General features: G+C 43.8%; 1 protein-coding gene across 1 annotated transcript; it reads left to right on the top strand.

Moving 5' to 3' along the window:
* Positions 1 to 192: 192 nt before the first annotated feature.
* On the top strand, positions 193 to 17,527 carry acin1a (apoptotic chromatin condensation inducer 1a). The gene is given in 19 exon segments (XM_070918578.1): positions 193 to 330; positions 2,513 to 2,578; positions 2,761 to 2,872; positions 2,984 to 3,039; positions 3,240 to 6,086; positions 7,040 to 7,183; positions 7,433 to 7,518; positions 9,661 to 9,718; positions 11,828 to 11,867; positions 12,116 to 12,258; positions 12,369 to 12,512; positions 12,663 to 12,858; positions 13,177 to 13,322; positions 15,019 to 15,126; positions 15,248 to 15,355; positions 15,442 to 15,748; positions 15,950 to 16,050; positions 16,184 to 16,347; positions 16,349 to 17,527. Coding segments are annotated over 19 exon segments (5,394 nt in total). The 3' UTR covers positions 16,779 to 17,527.
* The last annotated feature ends 5,722 nt before the right edge of the window (positions 17,528 to 23,249 follow it).

The raw sequence follows: 23,249 nt of genomic DNA, 5'->3' as shown, positions 1-23,249 counted from the left end.
ATTATTTGTGTATACTATATGAATTGAATACATGTGTGGCGCTGAAAGTGAATTTTGTGTGTCTCGTGATTTAAATATTGAGAAACATTTTATTTATTTGATATTTGGTTAGGGGAAGTCGTCGACGATGACGCTGGGTGGAGGAAGGCGTTGCTCGTCGCTCTCACTGGGAACTGACTAGAGGAACGGAAAATGGCGGATCTCGAAGACGTTACCCTGGACGGGAGACCGCTCCAGTCCCTTCGAGTAGCAGATTTAAAAGCTGCTCTTGAGGAGAGAGGACTCTCGAAAAGCGGGCAGAAGAATGCTCTCATTAAAAGACTCAAGGGGGTGAGTTCTGCTGCGAAATACCGGACCACAGTTGCTGCGAGCTAATGTTAACGATGAGACGGGCTGATGCTCTCTCGAGGGCCGACAACTGAGTATCGTTACTGCCGAGCAGCGTAGTAGAGTTGTCGAGGTTAACGGCCACGAATCAGCTGAAAAATGCGCCTAATTTCACTACACTGCGTTTGAGCGGTGTTTCTGCCGTGCAGAAGTATACTAACCGTAGCAAGACCGGGAGTTCAATCAACTTAGGGGCTAATCTCAAAGTGTGTGTCGGGTTGATGTTGTCCTGTTAGCTCGTTAGCTCCCCTGGCTAACGCTGTGACTTGAGCGGTGGCCTGGCTCGCTGCTATGTATGTTACCATTAAGGGTCTCTGTCCCAAGCGCCGTTGGTGTGCACGAGTTTATCCGGGAGGTTAACGTTACACCAGTTATTTAGTAGCCCGACAACTTTTATCGACCAACTCCGAATGTGTATTTAACGTAAATGCAATGTATTTGAATAGACTAATTTCGCTGTGCCGCCAAATTTAGGAATAGTTTAGCCCAAAAATGTATCCCAGGCCAGTGAGCTTCCATATGCCCTGTATGAGTCAGTTTGTTTACATTGCGACAGGTATTCGCCATGAAAGTTTGGGCATTCTTTTCTTTTTTTAATTGATTAGTCCGCTTGACCTACCATTGCTCCGCTGAATTGCGCCATGAAAGCAGCAAGTAGTGTTTTCATTTGCATTTCCATGTTAAGCGTTATGTCATCATTATCTGACGTGAATGAAATCTGAACACTGTTATTTATGCATACCATGCACTAGAAGACTTTGAAAAGACTTTAAAATGACTAAAGTCTGACACCCTCTCACATCTAAAGAGTTTTAGTCACAGACTTTGATTTTGCAAAGTCTGGGGATATTGCAGGGTCACTACTTACAAGACTACAACCAGGTTCCTACATTTACGTAGAAATATTCGTTTTCCATTGTGTTCTTCTACTTTCGGCAGTGAGTGACGTATAAAATGTTCACATAATGCATATATTAGGGTTATTGCATATATATATAGAAACTGAGTACATTTAGCTGATAATTAGCCTGATCAGCCATTGTCAGTAATGAATACACACATTATTAAACAATTAATCAAACCAATAACTAACAGCAGTAAATGTCAGACAACCTTATCATACTTAAGCAGTTACCTAGTGTTTCTGTTGTGGTGACAAAACTTATAAAATATATATAAATATATATAAAAAATATAAATATTAGCAGTTCGAATTAAACTAAAGCTTCCTGCGCTCTCCGTGGAAAATATTACGCCACTTTAAGAAATATAACATTAAAAAAGTGTCCATAAAAACACATCACTCTACAAAATAATAAAGTACTTCGTATTTCAACAGTTACATTGTCTGTTACCAGCTTAGGCTTTACCCTCTCAAAATGTGGACATTTTGATTGCACAGTTGCATACAATTTAGGCCTACTGGCATTAAAAGCAAGCCACAGACCTCAAAAGAGTTATTGGTTGTATTGGATATGGCATGTGTTGTTTGCTTTACTACTTGTCACTGTCCAAGATGTTGGAGATTATGCCATTATTGAACATTACACGTCAAGAAGTATATTTGGTTTGTATGCATGGTGAGAAAAATAGGAGAAATACTGCATGGCTGGCAGTGAGTGTCAGGACAGATGTAGATGGAAACAGGAGATTTTGCATGCTACTCTACCCACATTATTTTCAATCTGGTCTGCTTTCCACCTTAGCGTGCGAGTTGCATTTCCCATTAGGGTCTGATTGACCTTCATGACTCTTGCCATGTTACATGTTTGCTTCTGACCAGGGGACTCTTGTTGCGTATTATCCTCCTTTCTTTCTCCACAAGTTTCCCTTTGCTTTCAACTGTAAGCCGCATCAAAGGCAAAAATCTCCAAACCTGAAATTATTAAGAAAGAGAGGCAGTGATGCTGAATTATGTTTGTCCCATCTATGTTGATGGCGTGCCAGGACACACAGAGACGCATAATAGTTGGTAAAGAATGGAAAAATTGGCAGACAAAATTATTACTGAGTACAGTGCACAGAAACTAGGATGTCACAAATTACCCAGATATTTACATTCAAAAGCACCAACACCTGCCTGTTATTTACATGGAATGAGTAAAGCCTCTTGTCTCAATAATAGGCTCTCATGCTGGAGAATCTGCAGAGGACCTCCACCGCTCACATTGGACTGCAGCCAAACTCACAGGTAAATGTCTCAAAGATGCTTTCATGTTCATTTCAATGGCTGAAGCCACTTCATGTGTAATGACCTCTGAAGTATAAATGACAAAATGTGCATTAGCACAATCCTCGAAAATGCCTGCAAAAAGTATGTACAAGTTGCCTTGAAGGCTGGCACCCTATTTTTAATGGCCTCTCTGTGTTTAGATTGGTGAGGAAATGAGCCAGAACAGCTTTATCAAGCAGTATCTGGCTAAACAACAGGAGCTCTTGAGGCAGCGTCTGGAGAGAGAGGCTCGCGAAGCATATGAAACAAATGGTAAGTGTTGTTCGAATACTCCCCTGCAACTAAGTGAGTTAATGTACACATCTCAGGTCAAAAGTTATGCAAAACATTTTTGTGATTTTATTTTTTGTCTTTTGTAAACAGAGCAAGAGGACCACACAGAAGTTAATAACAGTACCTCATGCCCTCCCCAAGCCCAGGTCAGACATCACTTTCTTTTCTTACCTGTTGGAATTGGTCACATTTTCTAATCTTTTTGTCTGGAGATTCTCTGTGCTCCAAAGATGTTGCACATTTGACAGGGAAGTTGCTGGTAAGAATTGTGTCAGATCATTGACATGGAAGAAAACTGGCATAGTGCTATGACAAAATAAGTCATCTCCCTTTCTGTTTCCATCAGGATGTCACACCAGCAGTGGCTGAGCAGCACAAGCCACCTGGCCCCTCTGGTGGAGAGGGATTGTTTGGTGCAGTGAATGAGGGAGAGAGTAACAGGAACCAGGAGGCTGACATGTCCGGTCCTCCTGCTTCTGGCTCAGTGGCCATGCGTATTCCTGGTGGAGAGCAGCGACCAGAGAGGGGTTCTGCATCCAACGAAGTCGCTGCTGACAGCGACGATGAGGATAGTGAGGATGGCGAGGAGGATGGTGACGATGACGATTGGGACAGTGGTGCTCGGAGGAGAAGCCTCAGAGAGCCAGCCAGAGTGCCCTCGACCAGAGAGAGGTCCGGAGCATCCTGTCAACCCCAGCAGCAACACATGCCTTCCCTTTTGTCCCCTCAACTCCGCCAGCCAACACCTCCTCCCTCCCCACCTCCAGAGTTATCATTCCCCTTGCCTGACACCCCTAAGCAGAGCCCCCCTAGTCCAGATGTAGCCCCAGCTAGGCGCTCACCCAGTACCTCCAGCTCTGGTTCCTCCAGCAGCGACAGCCGCAGTAGCAGCCCAGAGCCACAGAGGAGTGGACATGCCGAGCGCAAGCCCGGCCCGCTTACCCTTCTTGCACGTAAGATGGCGTCAGAAGGTGCTTTCTCAGGAGCAGGTTGGCATGGGGGCAACGGGGAAGGCAATAGGCAGGACAGCAGTTCTCCTTCGGCTACGTCATTTCCTGGCAGAGGGCCTCCAGAGGGTCTGGTATCTGCCATCACTCACACAGCCAACACTGCAGGCCATATGCCATTTCCCATGATTCCAGGCACCAACCAAGGTGTCACAGGAGCACATTCGGCCCATATTCAAGTACCTGTGAGTGTGCTCAAGGCCACTGCAACAGAAGAGAGGGACAGAGAGAGGGAGTCTGAGATAGAAAGAGAAAAGGCCCTTGAGCTAGAAAGGCAAGAGAAGCAGAGAAAACTTGAGCAAGAACGAGCAACGCAGGAAGAGCGGGAAAGAGCTCTTGCTTTGGAGAGAGAGGAAAGGGAGAGAGCTCTGGAGAAAGAGAGAATTGAACGACAGCAGGCCTTAGAAAGAGAAGAACGAGAAAAGGCTTTGCAGCGGGAGAGGGAACTTGCTCTAGAACGAGAGAGGCAGGAGAGGGAACTAGCTTTGGCTAAAGAGAGGGAAGAGCGAGAGCAAGCCTTAGCACAGGAGAGGGCCCTGGAGCTTGAGAGGCAGAAGGAGCTTGAAAGACAGAGAGCTCTGGAGCAAGAACGTCTGCAGAGAGAAAAAGAGGAGAGGGAGAAGCGAGAGAGAGAAGAAATGGAGAGAGCGAAGGAGCTAGAAAGAGCCAAGGCTCTGGAGCAGGAAAGGAAGGAGAGAGAGAGGGCTCTCGAGCAAGAGAGGTTAGAGAGGGAAAGAGCTCTGGAGGCTGAGAGAAAGGAGAAGGAGAGGATTGAGAGAGAAAAGGCGTTGGAGCAGGAAAGGTTGGAGAGGGAGAAAGCCTTAGAGCAGGAGAGAATAGAAAGAGAGAAAGCCTTGGAGCAAAAGAGACTAGAAAGAGAGAGAGCCCTGGAGCAAGAGAGACTAGAGAGAGAGAAAGCCATAGAGCGAGAGAGAATGGAGAGAGAGAAAGCCTTAGAGCGAGAGAGAATGGAGAGAGAGAAAGCTCTAGAGCAAGAAAGGCTGGAGAGGGAGAGAGCCCTAGAACAAGAGAGGTTAGAGCTTGAGAGGAAGGAAAAGGAACGAATTGAGAGGGAGAAAGCATTGGAACAAGAGAGGATAGAGAGGGAAAAGGCCTTGGAAAAAGAGAGGGTGGAGCGAGAGGCAGCTCTGAAACAGGAGAGGATGGAGAAGGAACGAGTCGAGAAGGAGAGGAAAGAAAGGCTGGAGAGGGAGAAAGCTCTTGAGCAGGAGAAAGTTGAAAGGGAGAGAGCCTTGGAGAAGGAGAGGAAGGAGAGGGCTCTGGAACATGAAAGGTTAGAGAAGGAGAAAGCCATGCAGAAAGAAAAGGAGGAGCAGGAGAGGGCCCTGGAACAGGAGAAAGAGAGAGCTAGGATGGCTGAAAAGGAGAGGGAGAGTCACCTCCCTCCATCCAAACGTGGCCGTGAGATTGGTCTCACCCCCTTGCCCACTCCTCCCCCCCTCTCTACAGGACCAGGTAGAAAGTCATCCACTGAGGCAGGAGAGGAGGAAGATGTCCATGCCCCAATGTCCCGGAGTGAAGCAGCAGAATCCGGTGCACCCAAGTCACCAACACCTCTGTCGCCTCAGTCCTCTTTCAAGAAGTTCAGGTTCATAAGGGACTCCCCAATTCAACCCCAATCTTCCTCCACTTCCATGGTTATCAAGCGGCCCCGTAACTTCTCTGATACACCCCAGCCTTGGGCCTCACCTGCCAGTGTTGGGGAACGACAGCAGGAAGGAAACCAGCCCTCCACTGAACAGGAAGTTCCACGGATGCGGACAAAGCAGGAGGTTGTCGCTGGGACACCGGGATCTGTGGGGACCCTGCCTGAGAAGGAGACCGCTGTTAGTACCACACTGGTCCTGAGTCCCAAAAAAGAAGGGGCCACAAGCCTCGTATCGGAGAGCAAAGAAAAAGAAGATTCAGAGAAGACAGAACAGGCTGCCAAGGAATCCACCAAAAAAGCAAAAGAAGTGGATGAAAGCAAGGGTCCTTCAAGCCCAGGGGATGCTGCAAAGCGGAGGGGAAGAGATGCAAAGAAGGAAGAAAAACAGGCAAGACAAAGATCATCGTCTAATGATTCCTCTTCCTCAGAATCGGACTCTGGGTCCTCATCATCTCGGTCCTCTGGTTCATCCACATCTTCTCAAGAGAAAACCTGCTCCACTTCAAGAGGTAGAAGGGTAAGTGGTCTAAAAGGAACCCATCTCTCTGTCCCTGACATACAGTGATGTTGCAGACAAGGAGTGTTTTCTTTACAACAGGAACATCCTCTTAAAAGGCATTACAGTATTATAGCAACATTTATCCACTCGTGACAGGCCCCTGCCTCTGAAGTTTTAAGCACTGTGGCAGTCAGATATGCGTAATAGTGCCTTATTTCTCAATATTTGTTTAAAGTTATTCTTTCACTCAGATGGTATTATCAGGCACCCTACTGCAGTCGGTCTGCTACTTTAATTTGCTGGGATAAACTAATGTTGTTGGTGCATAACTGTACATTCAGACATCCAAATACAAAGAGGCAGGCTGTCATTTAGCTATAAGAAAAAGAGAATAGGCCTATCATTGTTTTCCTGATGCTTGACAATTTTATATTTAGTATTTTAAGCTAGCTTTTAAGCTGGAGCGTTTGATTTGCAATAATTGTACTTGCTATTGGTTGCCACTCTTACATATCAGAAGACATTTGCATAAATCTTTGAAACTCTGCAACTAGCCCCTGATTGTGTTTTTAAAGCTTCAAGTTCAATGAGTGGTGTCCTGCCTCTTGTATCCATATGTCAGAATTCACCATAAAGCTACTGTTGATACATACTAAACAATAAATGGCTCAAGTATTTTATAGTTTTTATAGCTAAGCTCTGTTTGTAATGTATGGATATGTGTACAATACCGGTAATCCTACACGAAACCCAGAACAGTGCTTGTTACATGTATAACATAGTCAAATGTGATGGTGTATGTACCCTCAGATCAGGATAAGGGAAGCATTTCACTGAAAAACAGATATTCTCAGGGGGTGTTTTCAATAAGCTCTGTATATATCAAAGTTGTGTTTTCATTGGGAAAAGTTAAAGAAGGTTTTTTTTTTTTCCTCAGTGCATAAATGTTGTTCTGTTCTGTTTCTTTTTAGGAAGGGAAACCTGAAAGAGATTCTTCACCAAAGCACAGGGTGACATTAGAGACTCAGGCTGAGGGTTTAAAGGAAACTCCAAAAGCATCCCCTTGCAAAAGAGAGATGTCTGTAGAGAAGAGTACCACAACTGCCGACACCAAGGTCAGTTGCTCATGTGTTAGCACACTACCAGATTTATTTTCTTTTTCTTTCTTTTTTTTGTCATCTGTGACAACTGTATCCACATCTTACCTAAAAAAATCTCAATTCCTAAGAAAATATATTTACCTATGATCAAGTTATGCTGCTAATCTCATGATGGCTTTATATCTGGTATTAATTTATATAACTTTGACAAACACTACATTATTTTGCATCTTATTCCATTTCCTGCCCTTTTAAAATATACAGAAACCAATCATTGAAGCACCAACCAGAGAGGAGACACAAAGGATGAGAAAGGACAGCGAGGGAGAGGAGGAAAAAGACAAACAAAGGTCTGCGGTCTTGGTCATATGAAACTCATCCTACACATTGTCTCTGCCTGTGTCAAATTTACACAGTGTTGTTGGTCCTGCCCCTTCACTCAACAGACCATATTTAAAGATTATGTCTAGCAATATACAAACCTGGTGTTTCCGGTGGGATGTCGTATGCAAAGACTGTTCTGAATAGTTTGTTCAAGCTAAAGAAACTTATCATTTCGTTTTGCTCTGCTGTGATTGTAATATAAATGTCAGTGCTATCTCCTGTAACTAAAGGTTATCATTCCCATATACAGATTTTTCATTCACATAATACATTTTCCTTAAAACTCACTCCATAAATGTCAACAAAGATTTGAAAGGGTGCAAAGACACGTTTGTATGAGAGGTTAATGCAGCCTTACATTTATCCCACAGTGAAAAAGTGGTAGGAATATACAGTTGTAGGGATATTTTCTCAATTCTAGCAATGGCATACATAGGATCATCTCCACATGGACCTAATAAAATTACCACTATTACATTCTGTTCTCAAAAAGAAAAAAGAAAAAAAAGAATTACCACTATTCTGCAGAAGCTACATGGCTTCCCTGTAATCATCATCATGACCGCATCTCTGGTGCTCCCAAAGGATGCAGGTGTGATACGGTAAAAACTGGAATCAGTGGCAGACATGTCTGCAGTATTGTTTTGAAAATCCTCTTGCTGAAGATACATTTTTAAATGTTTTCATAAATAATGAAAGTGGATTTATTTATTTATTTTTCCATGGAAGCTCTGGACAAGTAAAAATGTGAAGCTAATTCTGTGGCCATTGTTCGTATGTTGTCAAATGTTGCTTTGTAAGCTCACTTGATCATTGTCATCAGATCATATACTCCCACTCCACTAGAGCCTGGGAATGTGTGCTTGTGAATGTGAATACAATAAGCGATGATAAAACGGTGTCATAAGAGAGGTATTGAATTTCCCATCAGGCGATTGATGAGACTGCCTTGAAGCCGGTGTGGCTGAGAAGATGCGGGTCCTTTTTATACACGATCGCTTTTTTTTTTTTACATTCGTTGCAACATGGCTGTGCTCTATCGATGGCTTTAGCTGCCGATGCCGGCCTATGGTTTTTCAAACAGCGGCTCAGCTAAACGGCAGGCGAGGGTTTCTCCGCCGCAGGTTTTGGTTGACAGCCGGTACGGACATGAATGCGTTCAGAGAGGAGTAGTCTCTGATGAGAGTGAGAGGAAGGTAGGAGGGAGGGGAGAGAGGTGGCTCGTTGCGACGCAGTCGTTTTAGCAGCAGTCGCAGCCTGTATGCTGCGTTTTAACCGAGCACAGTTTTGTCTCTTTGCTGTAAAGTCCCCCCAAGTTAATGTAAGTCGGAATGAGCGGACGTGTTCACGTGTGCGCGCATGCGGCTGACATGAGACCGTGAGGCGCGCGCGCATTTGTCAGGTATTGTGTAGCTGTAGTTGAGTGTTTGGTTCCGTCTGGATGGAGGACTGCGGAGGCTCTGCATCCCTTCACTCCTCTCTTCGACTTAGTTCTTTGACCCCCATTGAAAAAATAAGAGCAACGTCTTTGTGAAGACAAAGTGACTGTGGTCAACAGTGTGAGATGCGTTTAAGGCGCAGTCATTTTAGCATCACCTGGTTGCTGTTTGTGTATCTCAGTGGAGTAGTTTCAACTGCTCCGATTTTTAATACGTTTTTTAATGCTGCCTTATATTTCAATCAAAGGAAATTAATGTCTAGGTTTAGGGCTCCATGATTTTTTTTATTTAAATGTGAAATATTGTTTGAGATTTAAAGGAACATAGTGCATGTTTAGTCCATTGAACTACAGATTATGTGTGCATCATGTAATCGCAACAAATTACCAAGGCATTTAGTAATGATTTTTGAATACATATTTTGAGCGGGCTTATTCATTGCCATTCGTAAATCTAAAACTTTTTTTTAAGTGGTATTGACATATGAAACTTTAACATTCGGTCATTCATTGTTTCTATTAAACCATTCATTTATGCTGTTGTATTTCATTAGCTCTGATAATTAGCTTATTACCTGATTTTAGAAGATCTTTTTTTCTCAATCCTAATGGTCTGCTCATCTGTTCCCCCTTTTTCCTGCTGTATGTATCTATTTTTCACACTAAGCAGGCAGGTGAAGGAGACTGCGATGGCAGAGCCAGAGAAGCTTCCAGATACCAGCGAGGAGGTAAGGCACCAGAAGAACCATGAATCATCTTGGTCCTCAAAGCTATTGGTTGCTGAGGACTTAGATGGACAGAACCATTTGAGCCTTTATAGTTGAATCTCTGATTTGCACAAGTTTTTATTAACCTGGATACATTACAGTATAGGTCATTTGATTATATGTTTATATTCTTTGTTGGAAATCTTTTTCTTTTAAATTTAAAAAATATTTCCACTAGATGACTGAATGAGCCCTTTTCACAAGTGGTAGAATGTGTGTAGGAAATTACATATTTTAATTTGGCTGTTTGTAAAACCTTTTGTTGACACTGTCATAGGCAGAAACAGCAAGGGTATTTTCTCACTGTGGCTGATGTTTAAACCCCAAATGATTGCTTTGTTATAAAGGTGCTCATGCCTCTTCCATTGCCCCTATTGGTACCTGCATACTACCTCTGCCACTACTACTACTTCTACTACTACTACTGCTACTGCTGCACCTGTTCCACTGTCCCCAAGAATCCAGAGTTGACCACAGATAAGCCCCCAAGGCTGCACTGCAGAGGGACACCCCTGGCAACAAAGGCTGCCTCATTTTCATGGATATGGCTTGCCAGAGCTATTGATTGGACCTGAAGATTCAAAGAAGGGGTTGCTAGTCAATGTGGCCCACCTCTCTTAGCCTTTTATCCGCTAATCTGGCCTTGTGCCCTTAAAGTCGACATGAAGAGGAGACAAGCAAGGATGTGTGCTCACATCAAGTCAAGACTGCTGTGAAACCCTCTCAACAACTGAGTAGCTTTCAGATTGTTTCACTCTGAGACATTTTTAACCCACTCGCAAAGAAATGTGGAGTATTATGGACACATCATTTAATGTGGTTGGTGAACTGTAACATGCTTGACAAAAGGACATTTGGGATATTGTTAATCTCTTGGAATGGGATTCAGATATCCTCCAGCGAATACCCTTATTGGATACTAAATGAGTTTTCAAAGAGGCCAATATTTTCATCTGGACTCAATGGGCTTTCCAGTTTTCATTTGAACTGAAGAAGGACTTACCATTTGGGTGCCTTTCTACAACAGCCATCGCCAGATTTTTGCTATTTTGTGACTCTCGGTATGAACTTACTGTGCCCCATACACAACTGAACATTAAAATCAAAATCCTGGACTTGTGTGCACAGTGACTGTTGACAGCATTCAACATCTGGTCTTCAACTCATTGGACTCATTGTTCCTCTCTGTTGTTAGAAGAGCCTGCCACATTTTTAAAAGGACTAATGCCAAAACACCTGAGGATGACTGCTTTGGCTAAAAGCATTTCAAAGCCCCCAATGAACTATTGAACCCATCCTGCCAGCCAACCAGCTTTCAGATTTCCATCCAAACATCTCAGCCACCTTTGATTGGACCCTTGTTGCCTAGATACAGTACATGCAGTCGTGATTGGGCCATATCCAAACCAGTAAGGATCAGGTGTCAGTGGTACCAGGGAATAAGTAGATGTTTACTCAATGTTATATTTCATACAGTTATTTTGAAAATGCTTAGTTTGCAGTCTTACTCTCTGTAGTCTTTGCTGGGAGTAGCAGCATTAAGAAAAGTTTATCATATTTGTGGCTACTGCAGTTTAATCAAAATGGTTCAAAACCTCTGTTTTATAATCTTTAATCTTAGTCGACTTTCACTTCTGCGAGACAGATTCAAAGTTAATGTGTCTATTTAGACACAAAATAACATTTTAGCGCTTGAATTTAAACTGCAGTATTTCCACCACATCCGTGTTTGTATGATAGAGACTGCAACTACAGGTTCCCAACTACTCTTTAAAAACAAGTTATATTAAGGAATATAAAGGGGTAAATTGTCAAATAATTATGAATGGCATGCACTTAACTACCAGTACAGTACAAAAACACAGCTTGGTGCCATTCAGTAGACCTGAATTGGAAAAAGACTTTACACAGCAGTTTCTATCATTCACTCTTTCAGTCCCTACTTGTCCCCCTTCCTGTTATTGTTCCACCTTTCCTCCAACCTGTCCTTGACCATTTGTCTCCACCCATGGTGTCTGCCTCTCACCTCTCCCATGTATCTTGGGTTGTTTTTATCTTCTTGTGTTTCAGACACCAAAGGCCTTCTCAGCTCGTAAGATCTCTCTTAGCAGTGAGTACACCCTCCCAATTTGCTCTCTTTACCAGCATTTATAACTGATCATTACTGTTGGTTGTGTGCCTTTTTCATCTCATATTAACCTTTTCATTATATATAATGGATATTAATGGCATTATTAGTCTAAGCTGTGGGAACACTACATGAATAAATCTTAAATAATGTGGTTTTCATGATAATCTATATTTCAAAAATATGTGATATACTGTATATGCCATGTGCCTTTTTCCTTGTCTTACCAGGCAGTAAATTGTCCCCAGGCACTGGCAGTGCAGAGGGCGAGCAGGAGTCTGGGGCCGCGGCCGGTCGCAAGAGGAGGTGGGGCTCCAGTACCGCTGTCACTGCAAAGAAGCCTTCCATCAGCATCACCACAGATTCACTCAAGGTATTTGCAGCATAGTAATATTACGTTGTGGTTGCTTTTAATGATGCACTGTGAGGCACTTATGTAGCAGGCCCATTCATCTTGTGCATTATCTATGTTCTTTCCCTCAGTCTCTGATCCCAGACATTCGGCCGTGTCTCGGCCAGGAGGCAGTAGTGGACCTGCACCCGGAGGAAGCTGTCCTTTCTGGGCCTGAGGATGAAGAGAGGGAGCGCTCTGACCAGGACCTTCAGATTCGCCGCACTGTCACACAGGTTGGTCTTCCGCTCTGAGCTGTTTTTATAGGAATGACAGGATAGAAGCTGTTTTTATCATGGAATGTTTAGTGCTCCTCATGAAAGTCTGAGGTTGCATGAATCTCTTGATCAAGAATTGCTTGTATTGATGCCTTCCTTCTGCTGCAGGTGGTGCACTCGGAGAGCCAGGAGAATGGACAGAAAGAGGCAAAGAGGAGCAGACATGAGGATTTGGAGGAGGATGACCCACAGGGAGACAGAGAGAGGACAAAGGAGCATGAAGAGAAGATGGACACCTCATTTCCTGGAGCCATGGAAACCCAGTCTCCATCACATACCAGCCATGATGTAGAAATCAACACTGGTAATGGATCCATCTCCGGATGTTTTTTTTATGTAGCATTAAATTCATCAGAATAGATTCCTGAATTTTTATGTAACTTTAAGCTAACTTTTACTATTATTTATAGACGACACATAATCTACATAGTCTATTTACTTGTTGCATTTAAATCTTCAAAGGTATAAGTAACAGGACTTCTGTTATGATGAAATCCTTTTTTTCTTTTGAGTTTGAGAAAACTTAATGGAAGTTCACGTGTCTTAAAATTAAGAACTGTAAGGACAGCGTGTGTGTAGTAATGAAGGTGCTATGTTGACTGTTCTTCCTTTTTTATCCTAGTGACCCCCAGCGACACCCTCATTCGTCGCTCCATCAGCCAGCAGAAAACGGGTGTTTCCATCACAATCGATGACCCTGTGCGCACAGCCCAGCAGCCCTCACCACCTCGTGGCAAAGTCTCCAGCATTGTTCACATCAGCAACCTGGTGAGAGAACACCGTCCTAACTGCTGCTACTAGCTCTACTTTATTATGAACATTTATTGATAACATTGTGCACTGTTTGTAATCATTGGCGTAACTGATAATAGTGTTGTTTGTTTTATCCAGTTATTTGTTATTTTACCTTTTTTAAAATTCATCAACAAATCCCATGGAAAGACCAAAACAACCACAAATAGTTTTTTTTCCTGTGTAGCCATAACCCCATACATAAAAGAGCAGCACAGGTTGCATTGGTGGAAATATTCCGTCAATACTATGAACATGACTAGTGTTGCTTATTCCTACCTGCAGTATGAACACACAACCACTCCCCCAAGCATGCACGGGGGTGTCTGCTCGAAACACAGCTGCTCTCAGAGATTAAGAATGCAGAATTGATTCAGAATAAACAACACTGCCTATGTTTAGGTTTGGGTATCGTTTCAATTTTATTGATTCTGCTTCTGCTTATTGAATCCAGTTCTTAACAAATCTTGGTTCGGATTTCAATATTTTTCAGCTGTTTCTGATGTGCAGTGACACAGAAAAATATCAAAAGAAGTCTGGATATTGCTGCGAATAACCAGATATCAATAATGTATTTTGCATATCTAAACGGAGGATGTAACCCCTTCACCACAAATCTTCCACTTTCTCCTTACTCATCTTTCCCTTCATGGCTAAAGCGAAAGAAGTTTCTGTACTAGAGGGGGGGGACTCTGGGGAAGAACCGGAGGTGGAGGGGTGCTCTCTGAACTCGTATCTGAGAAAAATATATATTGGAATAATTTGTAGACATCATTTCGTTTACCTTCTATATAAAAGACGTCTATGTTGCTGATGTTAACCTTAGCTGTATTCTGGAGCGACCGCAACACGTCGAACGCGGTGCATTCCTTCAGATTCACGCCGTGTTGAAGTAAATGCTTCATCATAGTCGAGGTGCTTCCTCCCATGCCTGAAATGTCCTTACTGCAGGTGTTACATTTTGCTGTGTTGTTATCTTTTTTATTGATGCTAAGACAAACTTTGGATGCTCCTGGATGTAAACAGTATTGTCTTTTCACACGTGCTCTGTAGACGTACTGCGCAACAAATCACGTGACGTTAGGTCCGCGTAGCAGGTCCTGGCAGATAAGTGCAACTTTTATGGAGTGTAAAAAGCCATTCACTTGAGAGCGCGACTGAAATATGTAAAAGTTAGGAACCGATAAGCAGCATTTTCTTGGAAATTTAGAATCGGTTCATGATACCCAACCCTACCTATGTTCATTGTAATGAAGGTGCAACAGCGTGGCTCTTACCTGTGTTTGTAGTAGTTTTTGGATGACAGCGTAGTTCTGTACCTCAGAGGCATATGCCATGTATGCCAGGCTTTGGCTACACAAACAACACTGGTGGGGTTTTCTGGGCTTTTGTTGTTGATAAAAATCTAATCTAATCTCTCTTGAAATGCACTTCACTAATGATGCGGTTCATTGATTTTTCAATTTTTCCTGTGTCACCATTTATCTTCATCTACACACTTCCAGGAACCCCAGTGCATCTTTCATAGGCCATTGTAGTCTTTAAGGCAATGTGCAGTTTTTATTTTTGTGCATATGTATTTTCATCTTTATGCTTGGTATTTTTCCTCTCACTATTATTAATTGTGTAAAGCAGTCTTTTGATTGTCTTTTGCTCTGTAATATTTGTTTAGGTGAGGCCGTTCACTCTTGGGCAGCTTAAGGAACTGCTCGGCAGAACCGGCACCCTGGTGGAGGAGGGCTTCTGGATTGACAAAATCAAGTCTCACTGCTACGTCACTGTGAGTTATCACAAAATAATGTCTTCTCTGATAGGGGACTACAGCTCTGAACCAGAATGCTTTTGGCCTGTGGAAGGTTCTTTTGTGTCTCATGGAGCCACCCTCTTCTCTCTGTGTTTAGTACTGTAGCTCTGAGGAAGCAGTCGCTACACGGGCAGCTCTTCACGGTGTGAAATGGCCTCAGAGCAATCCAAAAGTCCTTAGTGTAGACTTCTGCCAGCAGGATGAGGTAAGACCTTATTGTTATCAGTCTGTTTGTCTCGTACGCCCACAATGCTTAGCCATCTGTAGCCTGAGCATATCTCTGCTTTGTAGCTGGACTTTCACAAAGGCTTGGGAGTAGCCGACAGACCTGGAGCAGAGGATCAGGGGCCTGGCTCCGGCCGCGGCCGTACATCGGCCCTGCCCTCTCTCCTCCCAGAGCGAGACCAGTGGGCTGAGCGCGAGCGCGAGATGGAGCGCCGGGAGAGGGCTCGGGCAGAGCGGGAGTGGGATCGCGACAAAGTCAGAGAGTTTGGGAAACCTGGAGACGAGAAGGAGGGAGGTCCCCGGAGGTCACGCTCCAGAGAGAGACGACGCAAGGAGAGGGGAAAGAGCAAGGAGAAGAAGACTGAGAAGAAAGGTAAGAGATGCAGGCATGACTGCATTTGTGTTCGATCGACAGAAGATTAATCTGCAATTATTTTGATAATAGATGACTCATTTACCGATCGATTCATTCAATTTGTTCATTATTTTCAAGCAAAAAAGCTAAACATTCATTGGTTCCACCTTCTCAATGGTTCACGGGAACGTTGCAGCCCTAACGTGTGTTTTTTGGCAGAGAAAACTGCTGAGGACCCCCCTGCAAAGCTGCTTGATGATCTGTTCCGCAAAACTAAAGCAGCCCCTTGCATATACTGGCTTCCACTTTCAGAGGAACAGGTGAGACACCAACCAGTTTATACTTTTTCTTTCTGCTTTTAATGCACAACATTCAAGTACATGGCCTAGATATCTAATTCAAGTCTTTACTTAAAGTCTTAAAGCCTTGCTCTGTGCATTCTCTTCATTTCAGTTTGTTCAGCGGGAAGCTGCCAGAGCAGAACGGATGAAGGAGCGCGAAAAACGTAGGAAGGAGCAAGAAGAGGAGGAGGAGGAGAAAAAAAGGGAAGAGGAGCGCAAGGAGAGGATGAAAGCCGGAGCCGGCACCGCAGGAGAGCGGAGTGAGGGTGAGAAGGACAAGGACAGAGACAGAGAGAGGGACAGAGACAGAGACCGAGGTAGAGACAGGGACAGGGACAGGGAGAGAGAGAGAGAGAGGGAGAGGGAGAACGACAAACGCAGGGATGGCTACCGTAGGCCGGGGGGCAGCGGGGCCGGCGGGGGGCGACGCTCCCGCAGCCGCAGTGACCCGCGAGAAAGGCGGCGTTAATGGCCAGCCGACTGATGGAACTGTCCTAGAGACCACCCTCTTCCATTTGCCTTTCACTACATGTACTTTGTTACAACTAAGACCCAACAGAGGACCAACTGATGTCGTCACCATCTCTCAAATTGTCACCTTTTTTAAAGCACATCTACACCTACACACAGTCATGCTTAAAGGGGACCATGATTTTTGCAGTGTTATTTCCCAGAGTGCTGTACATCTCGCTCCTGTCAAGGTTTGATATATTTTCTTTATACGTTTGCCTTTTTTTTTTTTTTGTCTTGACGGCATAGCAGTATGGCACGCTGGGTAATTTTAATAATTTCCCCCAATGTTCCCCATTTGCCCCTAAGTGTAGGTGCCACGAATGATTTGCAATCAATTGTCGTCGCCTCAGTGTTTTAACAGCTCTGCAGTTTGGATGAGGAATCCTTTTGTTGCTGCATGTAGTCCAAGGCTCTCCTCGCCAGTCCTGCCTAAAGAGAAAACTCTGCCCTCTGTGTAGGGGCTTGCATAAATCTGAAAATATTGGAATAGGTGTGTTTGGCATTTTGTACAGACATAAGATTACTCAAAATCAAGTCTTTAAATGGGGCAGCTCGGGGGTATTTTTGGACAGGTGTGGAATAACTACTAAGGCAAATGCAGTGTTCCGCTCTCCCTCTATTTAGTTAAGAGATGAGTCAATTCTCCGGGAGGGGAGAATCTATGTCTGTCACACCCGACACAAGTTATGATTATCTCCTTATCATTGATTCTCTTCTTCCTCCCTCCTTTCCTCCTCTTCCTCCAGTTCTCTTACCCTGTAGTGTCAATACAGGCCCAAGAGGGGAGGTTGCATTACGAGTTTTCTCACCAATGGTTTTAATATTGCTTTTTTAATCATTATTTTATCATTTTAGTACCAAGGTTTGTTTTTGTTTTTTAATTTCTTCTTTGAGTACGCCTATCAGTGGTGAATGTACAAATAATAAAAATTGAAATTTGAAATTGTTGGTGACGTTTCTTTTCCGTTCTCCCTGCTGATGGGGTTTGTAGTATAATTACTTTGCTGCCGATGACCGATCAAACATGTAACTTCTCACTAGTTTCTGGGAATAGCTTAGTTCAAGAAAGGTACACATTCCACAAGTTAAATCTGCGGTTACACTTACAATCCACAAGGGGTCAGTCACACCACATTGGTCAGGTCAGTCATGGCGTTTGGCACAAGGGGAATGACTTCAGGCAGTCAAGATAAAGATACTGAATATAAAAGAAGAGAATGCTATTGCAAGGATGCACTGATCTGCCAGCAACTTTACCATTTCTATATTGGAAAATTCCCCTTTCCCTCAATATCATGTCAAGGTGATGACTAATGGCATTTTCTTAAATTTACCATTTGTCCTAATGTTGTGGTTTCCTCCAAATTGGGAGTGTTTGTCCTCTGCACATCTATCTCTGTTACCCACCCTGCCCTTCTCTCAGTCTGCTGTAAATCATGTATTTGCCCTCTTCTGTTCCCTTGTTCCATCTCTCCAGTCTTGACGTTCATCCTGCAGAGCTCAGCAGTGCTCCTATGTAATTACAGCCCTATGGTCGCTGAGCATAACATTTTTCTGCCCTGATGCAACTCCATGTGTCTGGACTCTGTGAGGACCAGTGAATCCTTCACCCTGGCACCTCTTTGGCAGCCCGAGAACCTCATTTCTAACTGAGGCAGTCTAGTTGGAGTGAGATTGCCAGAGAAACGGTTTTGTCTTTCATCTCTGATAACTGTTTATCTAGAAGATAGAGGAGAAGAGCATGTATGTGTGTTGGTTTGTGCCAGTCAGTTGGACATTTTCAAGATAAGTTGAACTTTAAGGCGAAGTGATGACGTGTTGGCCACATGGAAAGTTAAAAGATAGTTTCTGGTGAGTTTGATGATAGAGACGCTTGAGACTAAAGGTCGAAGTGTTGGATAGACAAAAAACATGGGGGAGTTACAAGTATGTTTGTTTGGGGGGTGGGGTTATTAACATTTTTAGAAAGCATTGTCCTAAGAGAATTGACTCCTGACAAATTTAAAGTCCAGTATTCCCTCCTCTTTTAGATCTGCTCTGGTCTGCACCAAATCCTCAGGGAAATATCTGGCTCCTTGTCTGCTAAATGCTTTCTTTACTAGCAAGTTGCTAACTGTCTGTCTGGCAGCCAGTTCTGGGCAGATAGCATACAGCGGGTTGATCAGAGCTTTTTCACTAAAAACAGCTGCCTGCTGCAACTAGACATGTGATGTGGAGAGTGTGTGTACCCGTTTGCCCTTGGTAAACACACTGTAGAAAGTCTTATCCACTAAAGCTTGGGACAAACCTGAACAGTTTTCACCTTTTCCCATTTCGGTTGTCCAGTGCACTCGCACACCGCAAAACGTTTTGCTTGCTGTTCTCCTTTATTTACTGGTATGTCTCCTTAGGGTGACACACAAGTGAAGTTATTGGTCACCGATGTCGGCCACAAATATCAACCAAGACTCTTAATGAGAACGACTGGCAGCATCTGGATCTGAAGACTCTTTACTCATCACACACTGTATGATTTTATACCCGGTCCTGTCAGACGTCGTGCCCAAATCATATTCATAATCGGCTCAACAGTCATAATGTGTGAATACTGAAGTCTTAAACGTTTACAACGCAAAACTGCCTACTGCAGTTTTAACCCAGGATGAGCAGAGTTCTCTTGGTTCGGTTCCTGCCCAGAAAGGGCAGTCCTGGACCTGGCCCAGCTCTGTGCAATGCCAGATTTGGTAAAGATCCTTGATCCCAGCAGATCTAAAGTGGAACAGCTGGACAGCACTGTGTCCACGGATGAAGGGATGACTCAAAACAATGTTTCGACAGTTGTGGGTCTTTCACAGAACCACGAGTGACAGCTGCAGGACCACAGCAGACCACCTGCATCTGGTGTAGAGCTCAGGTCAACGGTAAAGGCCTCCGTGACCAGACAGTCAGCTGAGCTAGGCCACTCTTATGCTGATGAGTGGGCAGTAAAAACATGTTTTCGCTCTGTAAGCAGTCCCCCCTCCTCCTCCTCTTCTCCTCCCAGCCCACCCCCCTCCTCAGTGTAACCACATAGGTCTTTGTGTCCAGCACTGTTAGGAACTCAGCATAGAGGCCCACTGAGCTCCTCTTTCAAAGGCAACCTCTGATGTGGCCTTTCTGATCTCTGCATGTCTCACTGACTTTCCTCTTACTCTCCTCTGGCCTGGAGTTTTTCTTTCTCAGCCCGCACCCTCTTTACTCATGCTTTCCCTCACTGTTGCTCTCCCTCACACACTTGCTCTTATAGATTTCCTTGTAGTCTGTGACTGAAGGGGAAGCTGGCCTATGTCATGAAAACATATGTGAGAAGAGTTTGGAGAAATGATGAAAGACAGCGATATCTTGACAGCCAGTCTTACCACTCCTTGAAGTTCAAGCCTCCCTTGATATATACACACCCTTCCCCCTCCTCTTTTAGTCCTCCCCTCTTTTCTTCCCCCTCCTCTTCTTTGTGATGACATGTATGTGCTTATGGAAACCAGATGTGCCCTGTTGCGATGGAAGAGGCGGTGAGAGAAAGAAAAACCAAGCATGAAGTTGTATGCTACTTCATTAATAGACTGCAGGAGATGTGGGGAGTGTCGGGGGGGGGGAAGAATAGGGAGTTCAGACAGTGACTGTAAATATATTTAGATGTCAGATGAAATGTGCCCACTATCCTGACCAACCTGAGCGAAGCAGGGGGGTTTCCTTGCGGATATGGCTAGGTCAGGGCGAGGGTAGCCGGCCTTGGAGAGCCTGAATCAGCATCTCCTATGATGGAGGTGTTTTTCTGCAGGGCTTGGGAAACCACGCCATACGAGACAGGGGTTTGAAAAAAAAAAAAAAAAAGCAGCCTTAAAAAGTTGAATTGTTGATTGTTCAACTTCCTTGCACCTGTATTTTTTTGACCCACACAATACCTCCCTCCGACATTTAAAAGAGACTGCTCCCAGTGCACCACACCCAATTCAAAGTGACATTGTGTAACAAAAGCAGGCACGTAGCTTTAAACTGAAGCAGATTCAGCACTGAGGGGGGGCAGACACTGGTAAAACTGCAGGGCTAAGAAAATCACAAAATCACAAACCAAACAGTTGGCAAAGTGCACGATGAAATTGAGATTGGGACATCTGGGGCACACAAAAAAAATGTTATGTTTAACTAATGGAGAAAGTTATTTTCCATGCATAGCTCCGTGTGTAGCTAAATGGAATAATAAGATGCCGACATAACGGAAAAAAAGTATTAGGTATTGATCCCTGGCTTTCAGTGGCAGTTTACACCACAAATAAACTCCGTGAGTGTGTGTGAGCGTGTGTTACTCATGTTGAGGGGACATAAATCCATTTACACAGTCACATTGTGGGGACCTTAGGTTAGGGTAAGTTTAGGTTTAGGTTAGGGTTAGGCCAGTAGTGGTTATGGTTAGGGTAACTTTCCACGAAATCAATGTAAGTCAATGTAATGTCCTCTAAAGTGATGGAAACTGTGTGTGTGTGTGTGTGTGTGTGTGTGTGTGTGTGTGTGTGTGTGTGTGTGTGTGTGTGTGTGTGTATGTGTATGTGTATGTGTATGTGTATGTGTGTGTGTGTGTGTGTGTGTGTGTGTGTGTGTGATTGCAGCAGCTAAAACTATGAACAAGAAGGCACTTGAATAGAGCGCAAACCTCTACTGACGGACCTTTTCACAACATTTTGGCATGTCATAACAGGGAACGCACAGATGTAATGAATAACCTTAACAATGGCTGCATTACATTTATGTCAGCCAATTTCAAGCCCCTGGTATTGTGCATGCTGGTTCGCTGTCATGAATGGAGTGACTGTCAGTGTTATTGGTTGCGCCTGTGCTTAGTCATTCTGTTCACTGTCAGCATATCACAGCGGCGCACATGATGTCCCATGAAAAGCACAAATCTTCATATCAAACTTTTCATGGCATTGCTAAAAGAAATGGTTATATGTGTAATATATAATATATAATACTATACAAAATTGCCTACTACATCTTTTTGAGTGTAGGTTGGGTCAAATGATTTGAGTTAAAGACATTTCATTTAGAATATTTAAATGCGCCGTTCTATACCAATTCAATAGTTAAAACAAGACTCTACCACAGCAATGCTAGCGGCTCTGTGGGGCTGTACTACTGAGCTAAATGCTAACATGCTCGCAGTGACAAAGCTAACAGGCTGATGTAATGTTTGCCATGTTTGCCATGTAAGTTTAGTGTGTTAGCATGCTAACTCTCGCTAATTAGCATCAAACACAAAGTACAGCCGAGTTTGAAAGACACTTGCATTTACCAGGCAGAGAGAGTCTTAATAAAAAGACTCCAAATGCATTATGGGAAAGAAGTAAGTGCGATAAAGAGCAATACTAAATTGCTGTCCCTTTAAGGAGTGACAAGCCAGCACACTGCCTTATTAGAAAATTTGAAGTATGGCCTGATGGTGGCGCTCAAAGGATGGCCAGAGGGTCACTTAACAAATGCGATTTCTTTTTTCTCAGATGAGCATGAACATGCAAAGCAAATGTCAGTCCTTCCCATTTGTTCTGGAAATGTTTTGGTCACAATCAAACAAAAGGCTCCGTCGGTGGAGGAAGTGAGCGCTGCACCGAGCTCTTCACGCCCAGTCTGCCTATCTGTGCATGTGTGTTTGGTTGTGTGCGAGAGTAAGAGACAGAAACTCCAGAAAGAAAGCCTCTGTTCCTGTTTGTTGTATTAGTGTTCAGTGAAGGATGTGGCAGAGCTCTAACTGATGCAAATGAGAACCATGTGTAACCTATATAGCTACTCACCAGTTCCCTTTTCCGTCATCCCACATCCTTGTTACCAGGCAGAGCGCAACACTAACCATTCTCTGTTAATCATTCATTCTCATTTAATGGGAAAGTTACACAGTCAGACTCTCTGAGGTTGGTCCTGCAGTTACAGTATGATGTTCGAGTCGACTATTGTGAGACACAATAGCCATGAGCAGGACTTCCCCTATTTGGAAGTTTCCATTCATCAGCCTTCAGGCTGCACACATGCCAACTGAAACAGGCACAGGAAGTGTCCAGCACAGAGAAAGACAGAAACATAAAAGGAGCTTGTTAATGACGTTGAGTAGAGTTTAATGCAGACGGAGAGATGAGATGTTGAGATTAGTGGATGTGATGCGAGGCCCTTGGCACGGAGCATTGGGTGGAAGAGTTAATGTTTGCAGATCTGCTTAGAAAGTGGATAATAGCACTGGAATCCGGACTAGAAATGACCTTTTCATTTATCTAGGTGAAATGTGAGAGCCAGAGGAGTGGAGATGGCTGGAAGGAGCCGGGGCATTGTGGTGCGGTCTTTTGTTGGGCTTTGTGAAAAAGAAGTGAGTCATTTCGCAGACAGTGAAGAAAAGCTCTCCAGTTACACAGAGAGGGGAGAAAAGAGAGGACTGTGGGGAGGAATTATGCTGAGGCGAATCTTTCCTCCCCTCTGCAGAATCAGCTGGGGAAGACAGAAAACATCAAATAGAGACCAACTGCTAAATGTCAGTGGAGATGGAGATGCTTTGAGCAAGGAAAACATCATGCACAAATAAAGACACATACTGAAACCTGCTGAGGAGAAAGAAAACACGTGATTTTGACCATGATATAGTCAAAAAAGCCAAATAAACAAATCCAAAC

The sequence above is a fragment of the Enoplosus armatus genome, chromosome 14 (assembly GCF_043641665.1).
Source record: "Enoplosus armatus isolate fEnoArm2 chromosome 14, fEnoArm2.hap1, whole genome shotgun sequence".
Lineage (NCBI taxonomy): Eukaryota > Metazoa > Chordata > Actinopteri > Centrarchiformes > Enoplosidae > Enoplosus > Enoplosus armatus.
This window is presented reverse-complemented; position numbering and strand designations above follow the sequence as displayed.